Source organism: Hylaeus volcanicus, chromosome 5, assembly GCF_026283585.1.
Source record: "Hylaeus volcanicus isolate JK05 chromosome 5, UHH_iyHylVolc1.0_haploid, whole genome shotgun sequence".
Lineage (NCBI taxonomy): Eukaryota > Metazoa > Arthropoda > Insecta > Hymenoptera > Colletidae > Hylaeus > Hylaeus volcanicus.
In genome coordinates, this window is record NC_071980.1 from 16,843,459 (window position 1) to 16,868,044 (window position 24,586).

Consider the following 24,586-nt stretch of genomic DNA (forward strand, 5'->3'; position numbering starts at 1 on the left):
TGGAAAAGCAGCGAACTCCCATTTACGTAGGAGTCTCGATGCCATCTCTGGAAAAGGCAGCATCCTCGGCGAGAGCAGCCAACGAACAAGGAAATGTTCTTCCCGGTGAGCGGTCACGGGAAAGCTCACCGGCAGTCGGTAAGGTCTCGGTTAGAAAGGAAGCGTCCTCGAGACTCGTACGATACGAATTCTAGGAAAGGAAGAGCGAAAGTACGAATCAACGGTACGTGATCGCGGCAGCGAGCGCCATCTTCGCGGATCGATCGCTGCGGAGCGAGACGACATCCCCGAAACACTGGCGGGGATGTTAAAAATAGGGGATATCTTTTATTAAGAATCTTTGGCAGAGTTGGCAAATATTGCTTGAAACAGGCAGTGGTCAATAGCTGAAAATGTGTACTGGTCATTGTGTGCGCGAAGATGTATCTTGAATTAGTAGATTTTTTTGTATACTGTTCTTTAGCGCTTAGTGATGATCCTGGTTATCAAAAAATTCAGGAAAAAATTGGTAGGTTAAAAACTAGACCCAAGATATTTTTGTAAAACTTAGATGTAAGGAATTTTGTAAAAGACTCTATCGGAAAGAGGAGTGTAGAATGAATATCATAATTCATGCACTTAAATAAAAACAACAAGTGCCTGATGCAATCTATGACATTAAGATAGCGTTATGTTAAACATTGTTAATAGTATTTGAAGGCTTATAACTTGCAATAACATCCTGCAACATCATAATGTCCGTGTCCTCTGTGAAACTTTCTAAACCTTGAGCTATCCTATAAACCTCTATGAACCTCTACTTCCAAAATTTTTCTATCAGGTGTATGAAGGATGTGTTCTCATACGAATAGATACACATCGGGGATCTGAAAATGTTCCGTCGAATCGACTAATGTTGTTTTGATAATTTTAATCCAAAGGTGATTAAAAATACTCGTCCTACTTATTTCAACTTTGGTTGTATTCCGTGAAATCTGTCCCATGACCGGTTCGATGAAGCCCAGTGATAGTTGGGCTCCGAAAGCGAAAGTGAGTCGTGAAACTTCCGACTCTTCGCGGAGGAATTAGGTCGCGAGATCATCGAGCTGGTTACTCGAATGAAAAAAGGAGTCCTTTCACAGTCGACGAGCTCGCCTCCTCGGGCGTCGAAAGCCACACCAGGGAAGAACCTACCAAAACACTAGCTAATCTTCAAACAAAGGAGCCTTATTATTTAGAATATATTACACAAGAATCGCTTATCATCAATTATTACTATTTGTAACAAATTTAATCAACTCGAACCCTTTATAGGTCATTGGTACTCATTGTTACCACTAAGGAAGGGGAATTTTGTATTTTTAAGTTTCTACACTCATACTTTTTTTTTACAAAAAAAAGTGAAAAAAAAATGTAAAGGGAATTATCCCCTATAAAGGGTTAAACCATATTCTATCGTTTTATTAAGCAGTGGAAGGTCTAATTTTGCAAGCACTCGACGCATGAGCGAGCGTGACTTGATCGAAAGATGATTTGAAACAATTTCGAAGAACAGTTACTGTACCATGCTACTTTTCAGCCATAAGTTACTTACTTGAAACGTGTATATTTACATTCTCTACTCTTTACTACCCAGCTGAATTCGATCGTATCTCGACTCCCAAATGAATCTGATCTAAATTCCTTTTTTATCGCACTAATCACCGAAGTGAAACTCAAACGTTCGTTTTCTACGTTCGAAAGTTATTCTCGAGAACCACGCAACGAACGAGAAAGTTTCTACAAAATATTTTTTGCTCGATGTTTCGCGAGAAATATTTATCGAATATAAATATCGCGATTAAATATAAAATGTGTCAACAGCAATCATCGCGTACGATCAGAAGAACGGTTATTCGAGGCATCCTTTCAAACACCGTGCACAAAACGCCGCGGAAATCCGTTTTGGTGCGTCGGCCAGCGCGGCAACCGGGGAAATAAATGAATGACATCGGCATAATTGTGCGGTCGAGATTTCGGTTTCCAACATATTCATAGCTGACAGCAGGATAATAATCCAGGGCTGAATGGACTCTGCGGATTCGGGCAGCTATTTTCGCGGTATCCATGCGGGATGGATTCAGATTGCGTCGCGGTTACCTCTAATTATGCCTCGTAATACGATTTAACGACAGTTAATCTATGCATAATTTTGTGACCCCAATGATCGTTATGAAGTGACTAGAACGTATGGCAGTTAAATAACCACGGGTGACCGAATTCCATTCCCGAGCCTTTCGACCGGCCTTTGTGCTCGCAACAAAGAGACCTGATCCTTTTTACTGCATTGCAGTGCTACTGAAACCTCGCGAATCTGTGGACAATGAGTATAGAAAGCCTTTTCGAATTTTCCATCAACCAACGTTTAATTATCGCATGAATCCTAACACGATGGACGTTTGAAGTTGATTGCTCGTCAGGAAATTAATTTCGGTTACGAATCGATGCGAGTTTCTAACGGAATTTCATGGCTTATTTAGTTATTGTTTGGCTTGGTGAAATTATTCGAACGGGATACGATCAGGGATACGTAGAGGGAAATGATCAGAGTCGAACCTTCGATTTATTTTGTAAAGTGGTTGCTGGTAATGAATGGCGACTGGGGTAACTATTTCAAAATAGCGATATAAAACAATGGAAGTGTTCATTCATTTGTTATTGAACATTAACGACATTCTCTTCGATGTAATTGGACTTTTAACCTCTTCAGGGACGATTTTTTTTGTTATTATCAAATCTTTGTTGTTTCTATTATTGACAGTAATTATAATTACAAAAAACTAAATGTCCACATATATGGCCAAGGGCGTGAAGCGGTTAAATTGACAAGTATTCTTTACTTTCTAGAAATTGAGTAGAAATAACAATCTACGTGGATCATGAACCGTTTCTTAAAGACACTAACGTTGACTTTAAATGAAAGAGAATCTTCCTCCACTGAAAACGTAATTTTAATTTTAATATCAAGAAAGTTATGCAAGAAAAAAGCAATTCCGCTTTTGCGCACTTTCCCCTAATAATTGACTACTGAACTCCAGTTCAAGAACCTATACAAAATATCCCCAGTAACTAAACTTGTTTCTATGAAAAATTTAGTTCGGCTTAGACACGCTCTATCTGCGATTCGTTGCTGAAACAGATTGAATACGCAGGTTAGCTGCAAGAACCAGCGTTCTCCACGCGGTAGTGCCGCTGGCCAACTGGCTCCAGCACAGGAAGAAGGCGGCCAGTTCGTAGCGGATAATTAATGCCGCAAAACCGTAAGTCAAAGCGTAAAGGATCGAAACAGGTATTCGAATAGAACGCGTACGAAGAATTCGCAAAAGGTGAGGCGCTCGTTCCATGTGTTCGTAGCATCCCGCGGTAACTCGTGTCGTCATTCGTTACCATCAGCCTTTCCGGCGTTGAAGCGCGCAAATAAAACCTCCCCGATGTACCCGTGGCCACCTACTAATAGGCAAATCTCATCGGTCGTCTTCGTACACGGCTGCTTAACGTGGACGTCGCGCTGAGGAATTCCGCATTTTTTTGGTTTCTCGCGAGAGGCCAGTTAGCGGAGAATCTTCTTTGCCGCGCTAGGTATTCAACGGCTGAATATTGTTGTACGGAGAAAGCCCTCATTTTTCACGGAAGCCTGACGCCGTACGATGATATTTATCTCCGCCAGATTTGCGGTTAAGAACGTTACGTCGAAGATTACCGCCGCGTGGAAATTGCTGCCGAAGTGGAATCGGGCTCTGTTTGTCGTGGAATCAGTATCTTTTTCCTCTTAGCCGAGTTAAGGCTTCGATCTGTCATTGGGGAGGCTGTAAGGAAATTTGGAGAATGAGGTTTAAATTTTTCTGGCTTGTTACCGTAGGCTATGGTAACTCAACGTGAAACGATAAGGAGATAGGGCACGAGGAGTATTCGAGTAATATACAATTAGGGCAGACTGGGTCCTTTTAGGTGGCATTTTCACATCGACGTGCTTTAACTTGATCTCCAGTGATCGATAAAAAATGTGTGGCGGATCGTTGTTGACGGTATCAGGTGGATCATTTGGTTATAAAGTCAATCCCATAAATATTCGTACCCTCTACGTTTATCAAAGAAGTTTATCAAGTTAAATAATAGGTTCGATGTTTTTAAATAAATATTTCGTCATAAATATTGACATGAATAAACTTTACACTTGTGTATATATAATAAAAAATTTATTTGGAGACATCAAACCTATCATTTAATTTAAACAAATTCTATTTAGAAAAATTTCGATTTAGAATTACAAACAATCAAAAACAAAAACAGAGAATTAATGTCTACATCCACCAATTATCAAGCTTTCTCGTAATCTGTTAGGACAACGATAAGCAAAATTTGTGGGCTACTGTGAACCTCGTCTACATACACACAAAAATTGTATGATAACCATCAGGTTGAGAAATTATAAACAAAGGTAATTGAACGTAATTAAACGAGGAGCAAATATTTTTAATTAAACCACAGTTATACACGATTCGATACAAAGGTAGAGAATTAATTTCTATGGCTAATAGATTCCGAGAATTGGCGAAATTCGATTGGGAGCCACAGGGTTTCCTCGCTCACTTCCAATTACAATGTTTAATTGCCACCTGTCGTCGTTATGGTTTTATGTTCGAAAATTCCATCGCGGAGCACGCATAAATATGTCGGGAACCCGCGAACAATAACACGCGAAGTGTTGCGATATTTGCATTTAACAGCCACGCGGCCCTCCCCTGCCTCGCCCTTTCCTTTGTTCCCACGATTGTCCACGCTATTTAATATCGACTATTACTGACATTTCGCGCGAACGTGACAATAATGAGAACGCGTCGCGGTACATCCGACATGTAAATTATAGCCGACGATCCGCTCTTCCCGCGAAACGAGTGCCCTATAAATGCCATCATCGAATTACCCCACCATCCGAAAACATTAAATCCCTTTCCATTGAACACTCGGCGTATACCTAGAGGAAACTTAGTTCGAAACAACTGACTGGCACAACTTCAGCATTCGCGTTCAGTCAGGCTAGTTGAAGCATAGAACACTCGAATTGTAACTGAAACAGCTACTCGATTTAATCCCAAAGGAACTACCTGATAAATGCGTTAGGTACTTAACCGCCCTATTCGATGCTGTACTTCGACTAAAGTAAATTCTATTTTAATAGAAACTTCTGCAAGCATCACGTGGGCTCAGAGTAGTTGGGACACTCAGGGTAAGAAGAATCAACAGCTATATGGCAGAAAAGAAGCTGATGAACTTGAACTTCAATTTGGATTTAGTAGAGCAGAATTTAGGATTGAGCAAGAACACTAGGAAGACGATGAAAAAATAAATTTTAATTCGGAGGAAATTAAATGTTTCTCGGATTGGTGAAATGTTTAAATTGGAGGAATGGACCAAGAAGAAGTTATTCTCCCTACTACTAGCGTCGCCAGTGGAGAAACGAGAAAACTATTGTCACGTTTGCGCTGAACATTTGCGCGAGAGGTAAACACCGGCCATATTCTTCTCCTATGAAACCAAATAACTTCTGCTTGAAGTCTTCTCCTCTATTTTTAAAAATAAATAAGTTATCCGAGTGACTTGTCTTACATCGTTCCCCACTTTGTCCGTATATCAATTAATCGATAAATAAAAATCATGTATCTATTAATATCTCATCATACATGGATGAATCATAGTCATACAGACATCAAATACGTCTGGAGGATAATTTTAAAACAATATGACGCCGATTAAGGGGCACCGCACGTTTTGTCGCGTCACTGGAATAATCGTCCGTAGTCTGGGAGTTATTGAAACGCGAATGCGCCTCGTTAATAGGAAATTCCGGTCGAGCGACGCGAAATTTTTCGTTCTTTCGGCCTGTCGCCTGTTTACTTCCTGCCGATTGTTTGTCCGTCGCCGACAGCACGGACAAAAAGGCAGCGATCGAACGAAAGCGGAATATTAAAAAGCGAAAAACAAAGGTAGGGGATATGTCGAGGGGGTGGCGACGATGGCGGTGGTTGAAACACGCCTACGAGCTGGCATCCGCTCGCGGTGGCGCTCAAAAGGAACAGAGGAACAGGGGGAACGTTGGACGTAATAACTCGGCCCGTGGAACGCTCGATATTCAAATTCATGCGATGCACTTCGTACATGCGCTATCTGCGCGCCCATAGCGCCCGTGCACGGGTCCATTCGCACTGCGATAAAAGGTGCGAACGAAAGCCGCGCCGGAACGGTCATAATCCACTTTTGTTTGCGGATTTATCGACGCTACCTAACTTTATAGAGGAGGGAACGACGACATAAACGAAAGAGCGAAACTTGCGCAACTGTCGCGCCGCTTTGGGTTGCCCGAAGGCTGGAAAATATCGATAGCTACTTCGATCGAGACTCTGGAGTGTTCGGACGTTTTTACTGGGAATACCGATAACCTATCCTCGTCGACGCTGAGCGTATTTGAACTGATAGGAAGAAGTGTCGCGTTCATACACTAGATTGATCGTATGTGATTGTTCTCGTGGATGAGTTTGTACTGTTTGAATTAACACTGCTAGTGGAGGTATGCTTTTAGAAGAAAAAATATATTATTTAGTATAAAGTATGTTCAACATATCTGATTCATCTCTAAACGTGTGCTTAATTTCATTTTAAAAGTAGTTAAACTGTACACCGGACTTGTTTACAGTCTGTCCCATAAATATTCTTACTTTCTATGTTCATCGAAGAAGTTTGTCTAATTCAAATGATCAAACCTATCATTTAATTTAGACAAATTTCTGCAATAGATATAGAGAGTACAAATACTTATGGGTCTGACTGTATATGACTTTTCTCATGGATGAGTTTGTTTTGCCTGGATCAGCACTTAAACTGTTATTATAAGTATCCAAGGTCTTAAAAGAAGAAATATAACACATTAGTGTGAAAAATGTTTGTGTTGCATTTGATTCCAGCAAACCGTATGCTCAGCTTCATTTCAAAGGTAATGGAACCGCACACTGCGCTTATCATGCTGCAGAGAAGAAGCTATTCAACCGTCCTCTGGCAATTTCTTTTATCTCCGTTTGTAGGAGAGTTATAGCCCGTCCCAGTTTCGAGACACACACCGTATACAAAAACATTTAATCCCAAAAGGATGCCGTAGAAACAAAGGGTTTTGAAATCCTTAAATAATGGGTTTCGCTTTGGGACAAAGGAAAAATGGTAATAAATGGCGCTTCAAGTTCGTATACAATTATTATTCCGAATATTTATGAACGACTTACGATCCGCGAAGCTTTCCATACATTAGAATAAAAGCGGAGTTTACGTATCTTCGTTAACGTTTCAGGAACTCCCTGATCCACTTTAATGACACTGGTCGAGATTTTTATGCGGAACTAAACTGAATCAATAAAAACGAACTCTGACTTTTGAAGTTTCTCTTTGATAAGATACTGGGGTAAGGAATGAATAATTATTGAAACAGACCAATTATCTATTACCAAGCTCTCTTAAAAATTTATCTACTGGACTATTTAAAACAGTTAAACACCTTGGAAGAGGATTTTCAAATTTCAAGACCCTAATCCATTTCCTCGAACTACGTAAGCAGACAACCACCGATACAGTTAATAAGTCTCCGTCGTTAATTACTGTACCTGAAAATCCTATAAACAGGCTCCTATTATATAAAGTATTAATTCAGAAAAGAAATTCACCCCGTTCCACGCATTTTATCCAAGTTACAACCTCCTACATCACGATGGAAAGAATCGACAGACGTTTTTTTTCCTTTTTGCTCGAATACGACAGAAGGCGGAGATCCGACCTCGCAGTTCGACGATTTACTCCGACCACGAAAATCTGAATAGAGTGCGGAGCCAACGTCCCGCGTAGATGCATTTTATCCCGTCGTGTTCCCACCCCCGCGTCCCTGTTACCCCCTTCCGTCCCCGATCCGTCCTGTCGAGTCTTCCATTTTTCAAGTCCACGCGGTGCGGCGCCGATCCCGCGAAATGATTACAAACGACCCCGGATAACGTCCAATAAAACGTCTCCATTCCGTGTTCCGCACACGTAGAAGCGATACGGCGCCGGTAGTCGTACGGCGAGTCGATATCGGGTGTACGCGCGTGTTTACGTGTGTTTTACCGCCACCGCGTCATAGCCGGCCTGAAGACCGCCATAGGAGGCATTAAAATCGCCTTCATGGTCCCGTTCTTACATCGACGTGATATCGTCGGTGATAAATTTTTACGGATACGCGGCTACGAACGAGATTCATCGCGACGCTGATCCAATAAAAATTGAACACCTGGTAAAACCGGGCTTTACGCAGTCTTCGACGGAATTTTTTCTCCGGAGCTCGTTTTCACGATGAAAAAATATTGTTATCGACCCCGTACGGCTAATAGTGGAAGATATTTGGCACGAAAGTCGCAGCATTCGATCAATTGCAGTAAATAAAGGAGTGTACGAATTGAAGGCAGTAAATGGGTCGTTTTCTATAAACAGCGATACAGTGTGAAGTTATTAGACAGTCCATAGACCAAGGAGCCAAGGCAACCGATGGAAAATGCTGGAACCTTGGCGAACGTTGGCGCACGCAAGCACATGTGCCTTCGGTTGCCTTTGACTCTCTAATCTGTAGTTTCCACCTCAACAAAAGTCCGCATCGTCCCTATCTAAACATCCTCGAACATTCACGCCTTAGCTTCAACACATCGAAGCATTTTCTGTACAAAACCGTTATTTTGGCAAACAAGTGGCGTGATTTCGACGCGTTTCCAGCGTGCTTCCGGCGAAAAGCGAGCCTCTGCACCCCGTACAGAGTTTTCGAAGTGAAAGTTGAAACGAGTGCTCGACCCGTAACGCCACGGTGCCGTGACTGCCCTTCATTATAGGAGCGCGGGCGCGAGCCTCGCACGAGAAGTGGCAAAAGGGCGTAGTTAAGGCACGAGATGGTAATAATTCTGGAAAACGGAGGGCTGGTGCGAATCGACTATTGCGTAATCGTCGGAAACACGTTCCGTGACGCGGGATTTCGCAGGTTTCTTCGTATTAACGAGAAAACGCGAACCGCGACCGCCTAAAGTGCGTCATTAGCGCGGCTCGATGTTCCCTGGAACTTCGCGACGATGCGTATTGCATCGAGTGATTGGGGACTGGTAGATCCATTAGGTTTGGGATTCGCGAATAACCTATGAGGACGAAGAGAGAATCGATTGAAGACTTGGTTTTTTGGGTTGTAATGAGTAATCAAGCCTGTTTGTTGTTCGTCGTGAGTTTTCATCAACAACATTTTCAAGACATGTTAGGAGAACAAGTATACTTTTTAGAAAATGATCAACATCCATAATCATGTGCATTGGTTTAGACAATCCACGTTTTGGTCAGCAGGTACTATTACATTTTTCAGGTAATGCATCAAAAAGAATCCAACATGCAAATATTAAAGACTTTTGCACATAGAAGCTTCAACTATTACAAGAAACAGTATCGAACATTCTTAATCTCCTACAGAATAATTTCACTCAATGTGTTAATTACTTATTTATTTATTTAGGGTGCATTATCCTATATTAGAGATCCTTGTTTCTTTCTTTGAAAGATTCTCTTATTGCCACCAGACTTTTTTGTCCATTTCCTCTTATAATATCGTCCAAGTTTCACCATAAATTTCTGCGTCTTTCTTTAGTCCTCAGTCTTACCCCTTGTGTTTTCACCAAACATGCTCGATATCCCCAGAACCCTCGAATTCAGAGGCAGGGTTTGATAATTAGCGGCGTGGAAATTTCTTTCGAATAGACGATTAAATTTGGCGTATCGAAGAGTCGCGTGCCGCTTGACTGGGCCAGATTCGAATCGAGGCCGAATAACTCGAAACACGCTGGCGAGAGGATACTCGCGATGCGTGGCACGCAAACTCGATTCCGACATAGGCGGGAGCATGCACCGCGTATGCCTGACCTAGCCAGGGAACACGGCGGAACCGTTAAACCGCACGGTGCCGTGAACTTTTGCCGCGGGTAACGTGAGTGCAATCTAATTTCAAGCGAAGAGCGAGGAGCCGTTCACCGGTTGCATGCACGACAAGCGGCATATTACACCGACCGAACTATTTAGGAACATCTCGACCACTGGATAGAATATACGACGACCTCTCGCTGCAATTGCATGTGCGCTGTCACTCCTATCTACTTGTGATAAGGATTTATGAAGAGTGCATTTTGAGAAAGATTCTAGAGTCGAGTCGTATTTGTTGTTTCTTTGATTAATGATTACTAGAATGCGGATGTTTATGCTAATTCATATTTTCATTGATTCTGATGAAGACTTGAGATTTAACCCTTTCAGACCCGGCGTCCACAATCGATGACACAAAATTTAAAAATTACCGCACTATCGATTGGAACAAATGTTCTTATGTATTCGTGCACATGAAGGGAAGCCAGTTTTCCTCGAAAATTACACTATGAGGATTTTTCTTATTTTTTCCATACTAATTTTAATCCAAGTTAACCATAAAAATTAAATTACTTAAATTCAAAAAAAAAATAATTCAGGTCTGAAAGGGTTAAATGAAAGTATGTATAATCTTTTGAACATGTACGCTATTGTTGATGCTTTATATATTTTTAGATTTGTGGATTTCTCACAAACTTTGAGGGAAGTTTTCACCCCTTGGATGTGAATATAAACCAAAATAAAAAAATACGTTTCTAATATATTTCAACATATTACGATCGAGCAAGTCTCGCGGTCTTCTTATTTTACGACTGGAAGTAAACGCACCTCGTGCAAGGTGAAGAGCCAAATTGATTTGTCGATCATGTCGGAGAATGCATATTTACGCAGGCGTGCGTGGGCTGGCGATACCCTTTACCCGCAATAAAAACATTAACGCGAATTGACGAGCCCACTGGGGAAAGTACGTGTGAATTTAACAGCCGCTCCTCGTTCGGCCTATGGATCTTTCGTGCTAACACAGGCGTGTTGCTTCCGAAGAGTTTCAAACTACAGGCGAGGGAGAAACAACTTTATACTTCTGCTAAAAATGAATGCATCAACAATTAACACTCGTGGGTGTTCAAAGAGAAACGTACGAAAGCTGGTTGAACGAGATCCCGTTGTATCGACTTGAGCAATTTGCGGAATAAATCAAATTGGCAGTAACTCTGCTTGTCTGTATTTGCAATTGAGGCTGAAACCATGTGTAGGTTGGCTAAATAAATTTTCGATACCTCGCACGAACGTTTTCTAGGTAACTTAAACGGTCATCTTTGAGTGCAAGGCAAAATAGGTGATTTATATCGAATTGGGAAGGAAAAAAATAGCAAAAAAGAATAAGAAAGATGATTGAATAATTTAACATTTATCGTAGTATTTCATTTTTTAACGTCGCCAAATTCACGAATCCTATCCAGTTTTATTGTCATTATTATCTTACTTTTGGAATTAATTTTCTTAGTCCCTTAATGAAAAGAAGGAGCAAATGAAATATATCATGACCAATAATAAAACTTCCTGCAGAATCCTTTTTTTATTTCCCAACAGGACTAGATACTACAACCTCCGCTTCCAATAATGTTCAACGATAACTTTCGGCACCTAACGCGTCGCTAATAACAGCTCAAACGATAAATTCCCCCAATAAATATAAAAAAGAGAATTAGTCGCATTCCCCAACGTTCAAAACGATCAACCAATTGCAATTCGTTGCAGTCTCGTATGCGTCACGCAGTAATGTCGAAAAGAGCCCTGTACCCTGATCCCCTGTATCATCCGTTTTCGATTTCAACGTGATCCGACCCTTCAAACCCCATTTTCAATTACTCAGCCCGATAGCCTCTCCCCTGGCAGCGGTTCATCGATCACCGGCGTTAAAACGCGACGTGAACGTCCGTTTCAATTGGTAGCTGGCGATTAGAATACGCGCATGATTAGCGTCATAAAGTTTTCACGAGGCCCGTTTAATTCCGGCCGGCGGAAACGGAACATCGAAATGGGAAACGGAACCGACGCGCCCGATGGATCCGATCCCGCAGTTTACATGTAACCGATTAAACTGCAATGGACGCCGACTCATCTGTTCCGAAAGCCGGATATGTCTCTACGGAGGATTCCCGCTGCCGTTGCAGCGGGATGTCGGAATGGAAACTGGCATGGTTGCGCTACTGCAGCTTTCCACAATGGTTGCCAAACGAATGACTCTTACAGAATGGATCGCGCGTCGCTGCTGAATCCTCGGCTACCTCTGCACCTATTTCTCGTCTTTTCGACGCAGCAACTGTTGTGTGCAGGATCATTGTATAGCTATTAGATCTGTGATGGACACTTTTTAATCCTTTTCAGTCCAGATTTTCTGATTTCAGTTCTGTCGAGTTTCACTTGACATAGGACATCAAAGAGTTAAGAATATATGAGCTACAAGGTATTAACATAAACGGTGCCATTTGATGGCCAGTTTCAAGACAATTTATAGTTGTAATCTATAGTTGTAATCAGTGCATGTAATGATAGTAATCATCCATGTTCAATTCGATATAAATAAAAGACAATATAAAAGTAACAAGTAAACCCAACTAATGTAGGGAATATTTCCCAAAACAACAATGATAATTATAGCACGAATTTTGTGCATTCATAATACAAGCCAATATGACAAATACACGCTAAACATAACCAAAAGGTATGTCCACTTAGGCAAAACGTTTATATTCATAGATTATATTCACAGATTGCATTCAACATACAGTATGTACAGTTTTTGTATTTTTTCCACGTTACTCCACGCCATAAATGCATAAAATCCACAGTCTAACGATAATTCGCGCCTTAACTGGCCCCCACAGTTGATAAATACGGTCCCGCGCCATTTTCGCAAAACTTTCTTTAAAGAAAAGGCGTTAAGAAACCCGTTAAAAAAGTTCCCCGTGAAAGTGGCGTAAACTTCGATTTTTGGGCTTCGCTAAAAAATTGTAATCCCCTAAAATGTCGCCCGGCGCAGGAATTGCGAGACACCGAGGTCCTTGGGAAAACTTCTGCGCGTAAAAAGTTTAATCTCCTCGAAGGTAAAATGAAAACACCCAGGTTTCTTTCAAGCGTCGCGAAAAAAGTTACGTTTCCTGGAAAAATTTTTCTTGGCCCTCTGCTTTCGTCGGAATAAAAGTTTCGAGAAAGTTGCGAAACGTTTTTACGCGGACCATCTGACACGTTTGTCACAATGGGAAATATTTGGACGGTCTTTGACGATGCAGAATTTAAGGGAGCATTCCGTTTTGTTATTTCAAGAATAATTTCGCATATTCGTGGAATTGCTGAGCTTGAAAGTAGACGCCCTAAATCCTTCGTGAAAATATTTTAAAATAGTAATATTTTAGATGTAGATACCCTTATCATGACCCTTCGTTATACTTTTATAAATGTGCATTGTTTTTGCATTTATTTTAAGATCAGAATAAAACACCATTTTCTACAACTACTTGCACAGCTTCGTCCATCTCCTACAAAACTATAAATATGTACACGAAAAAATTCACGTAGCTACTTGAATCACGTACAAATATGTCTACAAAATTTTCTATTCATAAACGTATTTGTTTTCTCCTAAGAAATTCTCGAAACTGTCCTAACATCCAATGTTCCAGATCAGAATGTTTCTCCGACTGCACGTCGATACCTCGAATTCGCAAAAACGTTCTCGGTTGATTGTCAAACGTTCCGTCAATTATGAAAGCGCTGTCATGGGAATTCCTGCGTGATTACAGATGCACTTGCACACGGTCAGCTGCATGTTACCGCGTGCACAACAATCCGCCCAGCGATGAACAAGCGACTGCAATCAGAGATAGAAGGAACAAAGCTAAATGCGCCCGTGGATTCGCATTAGCGATTATAGAGCCTATTAAATTTAATGGCGAGCGTAAAGATGCCGATTAGAGCGAAATCACGCAGACGAATCGCGTCGTTAAACGCCCGAAAAGTATATGTTTTCTCCTCGCGTCGGTTAGAGTGAAAGTGCGCGTACGGCACGGATGCAATTTATTATGAAAAAAATTGTTTAACGATACACGAATTTTAAATGCATCGTATTTCACTGGACAGATGCAAATTTACATCAAAGTCTCGCGATCAGATATTTTTAAACAACGTATAATATATGATTGTACAAGCATGTGTATTAAATTTAGAAAATTTGGTTCAAGAGATTTTATTCAATCTCTCGAATATAATTAATAATTCTTAGGCGTTTCAATGCTCTTATATGTAAAAAATTAAATTTGTTCTTCGGCGTGATTAGAGGAAACAAAATTCATTTGTAATTGTTGTATTTCTGTTACTGAAATTTATTTTTTATTCGTGTAAGATTAATTTAGATCTTTTTTTCCCTATGTCTCTCAAAGCACTATAAACATCACAATGAAATAAATAATAACTACTTCCGAATTTATTCGTGCGACGAACCAGTGCAATGGTCAACTTTAAAACGCAATAAAAAAAAAAGAAACACTTTTTCCCGTCGCCTATGTGGAATAGCTAATGAATTGGATAAATTGGAAACGCGCCAACAATTTCGAGAAATGGATACAAACGTTGGGACGTGCGGTTCGAAAAAAGTACATACCAGCGCGAAGCTGATCACAATTTACGGATCGATGACACGCTGCGATATCAGAGCGCGAAAAATCGACGGGTGGACCGCTTATCCCGAAACGGCACGAAGCGTTTAATAGACTGATAAATAGATAATGACGCACCGGACCATTCATAAGCCACGAAAATGAGCGTACGCTCGTAAATTTGATGAATACCCGCGACCAGTGAATGGGAATATCGCGAGGTGAAATCATCGTCAAAAATTTCACCGTGAAAGCGGTGAAACAAAATTCGAAATTTAAATTGCATCCGTTCGACGGTGAGGAAATTTAGAAAAATACGCGCGGAAGAATGCAAACACGAGTACAGTATTCATTTGAAAATAACATGATAATAAATGTTTGATGTGACGATAAAATAAATAACCATTTCAAAAAAGAAAATCCTAAAACTAATGATCCGGTTGAGAATTAATCAAATGGAGGACGTACATGCAACCAAGAAGTAATTTTTTGTATTAAATCTCCAAAAGTAGAATAACATTTATATAGCTGAGAATTTAAATTGCGACATGAGCTTAAAAAGTTACGAATCACTGCTATAAATCGAAAATCAAGCCTCTGTAATTACTACGCGTGTTCAATGTCACCGATGGAATCGTGCTTTTATTTTTGGAACGATAAGATGTACTACACAAATACGACTTCAGTGATTTCTCCGAGCACACAGAATGATTGAGCCATAACTTGTAACGCGTGACGAAAATTTTGTTTGGTTCACGATCGATTAATTGTTGAGAGAATCGTGTACTTGATTTTCCCTCGTAATTCCCAACGAAAATCTCGTCACCCACAACAGTGCATGTTATACCGCGTGTATCTTTAATTTTATTTGTCGCATTTCAGCGAAAGAATTATTATTCGTCCGCGAAAATGAAAATTCGTTTCAACTGCAACATTTTACTGCTTATTCAATGGATCATTGCGCGAACGTGCGAATCTTGTTCCGCGATTCTCCGGCGATTTCATTTTTATTACGTGAAAATCGAAATAACATCGGACCCCAGTCGTTCGTTTTGCGTTGATTTACCAAACTGCGCCCCGTTTCGCGGCTGCTGGAAACGCCATTAATCGGAATATCCATGAATGTGCATACTGTATTCTCATTTATACGCAAATGCAACCGGTGCAACAACGGAACCGAGTCGACGTGGAATCGGAAACTGTTGAAATTTAGTTGGAAAACGGAAACCAAAACCGCGCCCTGGCTATCTCTAGCGGGCTCTAAGCTGACGAGGATGCTTTGCAAACGAGGCACGAGAAAAAAAAAAGTGAAAACTCCGCACAGTATTCTATCGAGGAAAAATTGTATCGATTTAAATCATTTTCGCGACAAATCCCTCCGTCGAATATATTACACAAGTTTCTCGTTCGATATATTATAAATTATAGTGAGACACTTCGGGTTTAATTAGGAGACTGATATTGACGTTCCAACTTTGTTTAAATGAGATTTAAGTTTTATAAGATCAGGGGTTAACGGTGACAAAGTTTCTGTACTAGTTTGGGTGCGATAAAAAATCATTGCTTCGGTGTAATGGCAAAACTTTAACGGTGGAATTACCAAGGTGATCTACTTGACGTATGTACTATGCTGAGATGAGAAGTTGGCTAGCGAGTCTGATTAGTGACAATCTTCTAGATCATACTGTAGGATTACACAATATAGTATAGACTATAATATAGAATTTTATAGTATAATCGATGAGTACACACTGTTCTCATCTCTGCATTGTGTTTACTGTAAAGTTTTTTCTAAAGTCACTCCATTACTATCAATGCTTTTACTGCAATTTTTAGAAACCATTGTTCTAACAGTTCTCCATGTAATCACAGAGATATAATTGTATGTATAAAAGGTTGACCTCTGTAGTTTTAATGTTAATTGTCACAGTTGTCCAAAATCTTCCCACTCCAATTAGAGCAGAGGGGTATTACAGAAAATGATAAAGCTATGAAACAATAAAGATATAGATCAATCGAGGACAACGTAATCGAACACTTCTGTGGACTTGTAACAATGAAAAGGAAGGCTCAAGACTCACCTCTTTCACCTTGTCCCTTCGCTTCCTGGCGACGGGGTCCTTGTCCTCTCCACCAACGGTCAAAGGAAGCTTGTCCGCTGGCGCGGGCGGCACAGTCTCCAGGACATCGTCCTTCCGGTGAACCACCAAAGAGGACGAACTACTCGCACGCACACGCGAATCACCTATCACTTCCGGTTTTTCCAACGTCTTCTGCTGCTCGTACGCCTCGTCGATCTTTGCCTGAAATTCGGAGCCCACATCGTATCGCGGATCGAGATTGTTGGACGACGATAATTCACGGATAATTACGCGCGATTTAACTACTCGCGAGCTCGTCGATTTTAGGATTTTATGGAACTCTCGATCAATCATTTGCGACCGCAGATGGGCACAATTTTCATCGAATTAACCCTCTACAATCCCAAGTGCTCGTAGGTCACACTCATTATCTTCATTTATTAAATCTACAGCCAGTCCCATAAGTATTCGTACCTTTAATGTTCATTGAAAAAGCTAAATTAAATGATAGACGTCATGTTTCCAAATAAATTTTTTATTATAAATGCATACGTGTGTAAAGTTTATTCGTGTACATATTAATAATGAAACATTGATTTGGAAACATGAAACCTAATCCCATCAAACCTTAATTTAGACAAATTTCTTCAATAGACGTAGAGGTTACGAATACTTATAGGACTGACTGTGTCTATTAAAATCTTAATATTAAATCTATCATTTTCTAATTCTATTTTCAATTTATACTAACTGTACAATTTCTCACACAAGCCTGAGTACAATTGGAAGTTTGTGTTTAATGTAACGTTGATATACCATTGCAAGTATTTTAGAGGGTTAAATAGATAACGAGCAGTTAAATTGAAACGGGGAAAGGAGAGGTCAGTAATTTGCGACACAATCTCTTCAATGCATTAACATTCCCATTTATTCAACAAACGACTCCATTCGTATCGAGACATTTCTTCCGATGGTTACAATAATTTTGACAACATCCCATCGGTCCGATATTCATTTTCTGTCCAAAACCATAAATGGCCAAAGTTCTCATCCAAATAAAGCAACAGTCTATCGGTTCCTCGCCAAATAAGAATTAAGATAAATATTGCACAACGAACAAATAAAAATTCACATTCGTGAATTCTCCGTGAGAAAAGGAACACATTCAATTTTCGAAACCAGCGTCGCGAAAGTGCCTCAAAGAAGAAAGTTCGCGGGTCGCAAATGGTTAATACAATATTCTCGAGATGCAGTCGGTCGCTTCTGTGCAAAATCAAATTTCCTCGGTTTGCCGAGAGGCCAGCGTATTTATCTGAATACCGCCGTCCGAATGGAATCTCGAGACGACGGAAATGCGCTTCTTTCGCTTTGCTCGAAGAAAGCCGCGATACTCTCGAGTCGACCACCCAGATTACGCGAAAGAAAAGAGAAACGTCGCCAGACCGACACCTTTAATCTCGTTTCGCGCCGCGATTAAACGCTTTCGCGCCCTATTGAGCCAGTGGTTCTGCTCTCGACGCGGTCAGATTTCTGTTTTGCCAAGTTCTCGCTAAACTTTACAAGTTCGATCGCTTTGTGTTAAAAAATGGGGAACTCTGCGCAAATTTAATCAGTAGTGCGTATGTTGCGAATAATTCTACACGCGTGAAACAAATAGATTGATTCCTAGATTGGTTCGCTACTAATAACATTTTTATCGAATAATAATCAACTTCATATTTGTCCACGGCTACTACCTGCAGTAACAATCGCATTTCTCGATGCATTTTATGTAATTGCATTCTGTTCCTAACAAGATTAATTGCAATACGTAATGCGCTTCCTGAGATGCGAAGTGCGCAGACGTAATCAGTACTTGATCTCTTGATGGATAAGGTTGACTCACAAATCGAGTGTGCAGTTGTCTCTATCGCGTAATTACAGCTTCAATGAAAACTATTTATCTTCGCAAGCCTGTACATATATGCTTATTCATTCAATATGCTTGTGGTATGAACGGTACTATAGTACCCTAATAACGTTGATACTACACGTTACAACGTTCCGTTACTCGCGTTCCTTGATTCATTAAGCGTGAGCTGAAGTTCACTGAATCTGTGAGAGATATGAATCGTTACATACAAGAATTTAAACGTGGAAAAGAAAGATAAAGACAATGCCAGTACGTGTAATATTTTAATGTTAGGAAGATCTGAAACGATCCATACGAGCGCCTAACGAACAGTTACGTGTGTTTAAATCCGCCCTCGACTGACCTACATTTAATTCAATTAAACGAACTGCACCGCGCTGCATCATTATTATACGTACACGTGGCATGATACGAGAAGTCTACGATATCCAAACTGAATCCCACGATCGATCCGGCTTAAAGGGAAAAAGTGAGTTTTGAAAAAATGATTGAATCCATCGCGAAAACATCGAAAGGGATGTATTTCCATTTAATTTCTGAGAACCAGGCGTAACTAGTGAATGCAAATCGAGGATAAATTCCGCTATTTCATGGCGAAAGGTGAAAATGGTGCAGTTCACCTGCGAACACTATCTAATTTATCAATTGGATTGGAATCTCCCGCTCGTCATCGTTAATTAACGTCGCTGATGAAACGATACACCTTCAACTTCCCGTCCACGTGAATCGCCTTATTACTATCGCTTTTATAACGTCAACTAGCATTTATGCGCTCTGGAATTCATGCGGAAATGAATAGGGAACTCTAAATAATTGCTCGTTAATCGTATCGATACCAATGACGCAAAGTCAAGGACACAGGAGAGCGAATTAACTATTGCAGAGACAGAACATGTTCTATAAACAAGATTAAAGTATTGTCTGCTAAAATTCCTTTTATTCGAACAAGAGAATTTAGCCGTGAACTTGAGAACAAAAAACAAGATTATATTGGTTACTACGATCAGATCTTGAATGAAAAATAACGAAGAGTATCCTAATGTTTATTAGAATCTCTTTAAAATAGCTGTATCTCGCCTGTATTGAAATTCTGACATAAAATAACTGGTCGTTCTATTAAAAAAAAAAAAAAGAAATGAAGTTGACCATAATAACTGTAACAAAAAATGGACTCGCAAAATGTTACTACGAGTTCCTAAGCTTCTCCTAATCAGCGTATCAAAAAGAAAACAAATTTGAAATGGTCCACTACCAGAGTTAGGCAAATCCTTGACTACGATTACCTGAAGTAGTTCGTCTTGTTTCCTTTTTAGAACATTTTCCAAAGAAGGAAGGAAACAAGTCCAGGGTTTGGCCCAACTTTGTCCACTGGTACTGAAAAATATTAGAGTGATCGAGTCGTGTCGATCACCCGTTATACATGTCGACACAAACGAAAGCGTCTCGAACGAGGGTCGCGTCGCTGCGTCGGAAATTGTGCTTTGAAATTTTAGGGCGAGAGTCTATTAACGTTGATAAAACTCGTTCTCGCGAGCGTGATATTGGGCAGCAGTGGGGCGAAAAATTAGATAATTCGATATCCCGATCGAACGAGGCTCACGCAGTCACGTTTACACAATTCCCTCTTTAAATCGGAGTCACGATTCTGTGCCGTTTCCGTATAGAGGATCGGTGAATCGCACGGAGCAACGCAATCGAACGAGCAATAACTCAGACTTTCTCAGACCGTGCTATAAATATTCCCTGTTACGTAGAACGTAGATAGAACGCTTCGAAGAACTAGACAGAAGCTAAAAGGTAGAACCTTTCATTCTTTTGCATTTACAGCAGTTGCGTAGCTTGCAAATCCAAGACCAGCACGATAGAATTCAGAATTCATAGGGGATCTTTTTAATAGAAAAATTAAACTTTTTAAAACTCGTGTAACGTTAGCTAAAACTAAAGAGGTATTTATCAAGAAAAGTAATCGATATAATTTCTGAACAAATACTTAGTAGATCAGATAGTATTTGTATCAGATAAGTACGGAACTTTCCAATGTTTACTATGTATTACAGGGGTTATATTGACGAGGACGTCTATGGTCTACAAAAACAATACAAAATTGACTAATATTAGTGGCTATTGTTTCTAATATTCTCTATTAATACAGGACTTATATTCATTCAAAAATCAAAAATTAATTTCGTTACAAATTTGGAGCTCTTTTAGTTTAAAGGACCACGTGTTTCACACGTGTTTCTATTAATACAGGACTTATATTCATTCGAAAATCAAAAATTAATTTCGTTAAAAATTTGGAGCTCCTTTAGTTTAAAGGACCACGTGTTTCACACACACCGAGCCAGCCCTGCCTAGTTACGCCGCTGGCGTCCCGCGCAATTTACTCGACGATCGAACCAACGAAAAAGGAAGCCAAGTGCAAAACACGATACGCGAATCACCGAGCGATCAAATACAATCGAACCGATCGATAGTCAACGAAATCGAGCGCGACGGGACATTCCTGTCGATGAACATTCCTGTCGATTCCATAGACGTCTAGCTCGTGCCAGTTCAGGCGATGACAGTTACAGTTATTTACATTGAACGGCACGGAAGTGTCACGCGAAAGAACGTGGCATACCAAATGAATTTAACGCAATGATTTTTACCCTTGCATTCACAATTGATTAAACGCCGTCAGGAAAATATTTTCGTGCGCGTTGAATTACAAATAAACGATACTTGGAGTAACTTTTATAAAATATTCAAAGGTTTCCTAAATAATTTGTATGTAACTATTCGTAATAAAACAGACGTTTTCTAGTGTATGTAAGAATATATGCTACCACAATTGCTATGAAAAGGAGCACAACGCATAGATCAAAGGTTCAGATGACAGTTGTATCTCGTTCACTAATATTGACCGTGTAACCATATGACTATATTGGGAATGAAAGGGTCAGAAATCTTTTTTTAGCCCGAGCTTAAAGAGATTAAAGAACCACTGATCCAACGATTCACGAACCGTGTGAACTTTTGGAGCGTTACACGCGCGCACACGTGTCCCCGCGACACGTCACAATGGCCGTATGTAAACAAACAGGTCGCGAAAGCGTGTAACACAGCTGAATAATTGGAGCGCGGCCAGACGGACGACGAGGAAACGGATAGGAGGAAACTGTTTCCCGATCAGACATCGAATCGGTGTCAAAGGAAATTGACACGTATAAAACGTCACGAGGCGACAGGGCGCCACGAATTCGAACGGCAGGGGTATTCGATAGTCGAGTATCGAGAGTCGAAAGAGGCGCTACGTCGAGACGACAACACTCGCGCGGACCTGAAGCTTTAGCTTGTCCTCGATGACATGCACGTCCTGATGATCGACACCCTCGTGTCCTGGTGGAACGGCGTGAGGATACCATCCTGACTCCTCGAAGGGCCCCTTAAGAACCCCTTGTAAACGAGGTGGCGCCGGTATGAGCAACTCCGGTCCCGCTTTCTGCATGTGTTTGTACACACGGTAAACACTGTTCACGGCCGCTCCGCTGGTACCCGAACGGAAATCCGGCAAAAAGAAGAACGTACCGAAACACACGACACCGAACGACAAAAACACCAAGAGAATCAGGTACTTCTCACGCGGACGGAACGACCGTCTCGTGAACAGAGGCGCCGGGGCACCGTTCGGGAACCGTTGATACGATGGCAGGATGCTCGACGACGTTGTCATTTTCGCGATAACGTTCGCACCACTCGCTTCACTTATCGCGCTTTCCCGTTTACACGAACAGACGAAAAACACCGAGCACTCGTGCGCGTTGTTGCCCTTTTCCTAGCCGTCGCACGCCATTACGAATCACGGTGGCACGCGAGCACCACCTGCTCGACGAACTTGACACTTGGACGCGACGGGCGCGACTATCAGCTGGCCGCGACTTACGCGTGAACTACGTCAACGAACCCACTCGAGGAATGCCATTGGTCGGTAACCTACCATTAAGATTTCTTCGGTCGTAACGCGGGAATGCCCATTGGTAGGTATTGCAGATTTGAAGAGAGGTTACACAAAATGGCCGACAAATATTTCCACCTCGGTTTGAATATTGAGAAATGTCTCAGATAGAATTGGGATGGTTTCGTGTGAGACCCATTTTGATGTTACTACATTTTTTTGTAGATAAACACATAGAAGACGTACGAAGGTTATTAATGTTTCTTTATATGGGATGTTTTTTGCTGCATTAGTTAATGCAACTTGACATTCTCTATAAAAATATATTAGACTGCTTATGTCCAAAAAACTGTTAGTTTAAACGTTTTTCATACGTCTTCAAAGAATAAGTTTTGAATACATACCAGTTCTTTCAAAGCAGAATAGATGACAGAGAAACAGATGACAGAGGAACAGATGATGAATAAACAGATGACCACTTTCCAGACCAGTTTTGTCACTTGTGCTAAACAAAAGAAATATTTACAAATTACAAAAACGCATATACACATGATTGACACAAATATTACATTTCAACTTTCATTTTACTTTCAATTGTTTTACTTATTAAACTTGGTTTCCTAACAAAGTATACAGTCAGTGTAAGAAGTATTCATACAGCAACCCATTTATAATAAATGGTTCCTGTACGAATACTTATTACACTGACTACACTGACTACACTGATGGTTTTTGTTTATGAGAAAGAATAGGAAAACGTTAATTTTACGTTTTATATACAACAGAAGAGAGTATAGCAAAAGAAATATGAAATCTTGCAATGAAAATGTAAAACTGAAATATAAAGCTTCATTGAAATCCATTGAGTTATTTTGACGCAATCATGTTAACAAATATTCGTAGATTGAAAGTATACGAATATTCGAGAAAAATTGTGCGTAGTTCCTTGCATATTACTGTAACCGTGACTCTTTTCTTTCTTACAGGCAAGCAAATGGAAGTTTGTAATATTACGTGACGTGAGAAAAACGTCGAGAAATTTCGAACACTGAAAATCAGTGACGTAAATACGACGTTGTTAACTTAATCCTCTTGCAGGCCATATCGTAATCCGCTATTGTAAACACATGCTCGACCGAAGCGTTCAGTTCTTAGAATTCTCTGTATCCAATAGCTCCCCAATAACAAACTTTCCTTACCCTTCTAACCGTTAACCATCCCCACAGTCATGGAAAATTACCAGCGAAATACGTTTACGTTTGAATTTCTGACAAACTAGCTTTTCACCTTACACATTTGTATACGTAATCACAAGCAGAAAGTAAATTTCACAATACTAACGCTTAATTAATTATTAGTCACGAAAGCACAGAATAAATTTTATGAAATTGCACAGTGATTGTTGTATGCACATGTGAAGTTAAGATTTACGAAACTTATTTTCTACCTTTGTTCTGCATCTGTAAAGAAATGTAAGCGAAAGCTATTGAATTTTTACAATAAAATTAATGTCTAACAGTTTGTGGTAAAGCTCATGTAATTCTTACATCGGTTTCGTAATATTTTACAGTTAACTTTGTTTATCTGAGACATAAATACTATTTACCGTTCCTGTAATTCTATGAAAATGGATGATGTATTGTACATACTCCATGAAGCCTGAAAGTAATATTTGTAAGGGATCATTTTCAGACTTTATACGTACGTAAACGTTGAACAAGATTAACGTACGGGGAGAATAATATTGAAAAGAACTTGCAAAGAATAACAAGAACTAATCGTTATTGTCTATCCTACAACTTGACACACGATTGTAAGGAATATTCAGGAAAATCAACGACGTGAGTCCAGAAAAATCCAGATTCAAGAATCGTCCAGTAGGTAATTGAAAAAGGACACGCGATTCGTTGTCCTCGTTGCCGTAGCCATTTGAAATAGTCGCTATCGTTGCCACCAGATGTCGTCTACGTCGCAGCCTGGCCAATCAGCACGAAGCTCTTACTTTCAAAGGGAACAGCGTTTTTCT

General features: G+C 40.3%; 1 protein-coding gene and 1 long non-coding RNA gene across 2 annotated transcripts in view; one reads left to right on the forward strand and one right to left on the reverse strand.

The window, feature by feature from the left end:
* The window catches only part of LOC128876568 (mannosyl-oligosaccharide 1,2-alpha-mannosidase IA), a 540,141-nt gene extending 517,677 nt beyond the window's left edge, over positions 1 to 22,464 (reverse strand). Inside the window, exons 1-2 of the mRNA XM_054123042.1 lie at positions 21,946 to 22,464; positions 16,709 to 16,930 (exon numbers count right to left, since the gene is read on the reverse strand). Of these exons, the coding sequence (XP_053979017.1) occupies positions 16,709 to 16,930; positions 21,946 to 22,338 (615 nt within the window). The 5' untranslated portion in view covers positions 22,339 to 22,464. The remainder of the gene's footprint in view (positions 1 to 16,708; positions 16,931 to 21,945) is intronic.
* Positions 6,301 to 7,828, forward strand: LOC128876577 (uncharacterized). The gene is made up of 4 exons (XR_008457073.1): positions 6,301 to 6,583; positions 6,978 to 7,227; positions 7,355 to 7,465; positions 7,551 to 7,828. It is a non-coding gene; the product is annotated as an uncharacterized LOC128876577 (long non-coding RNA).
* Positions 22,465 to 24,586: the final 2,122 nt, after the last annotated feature.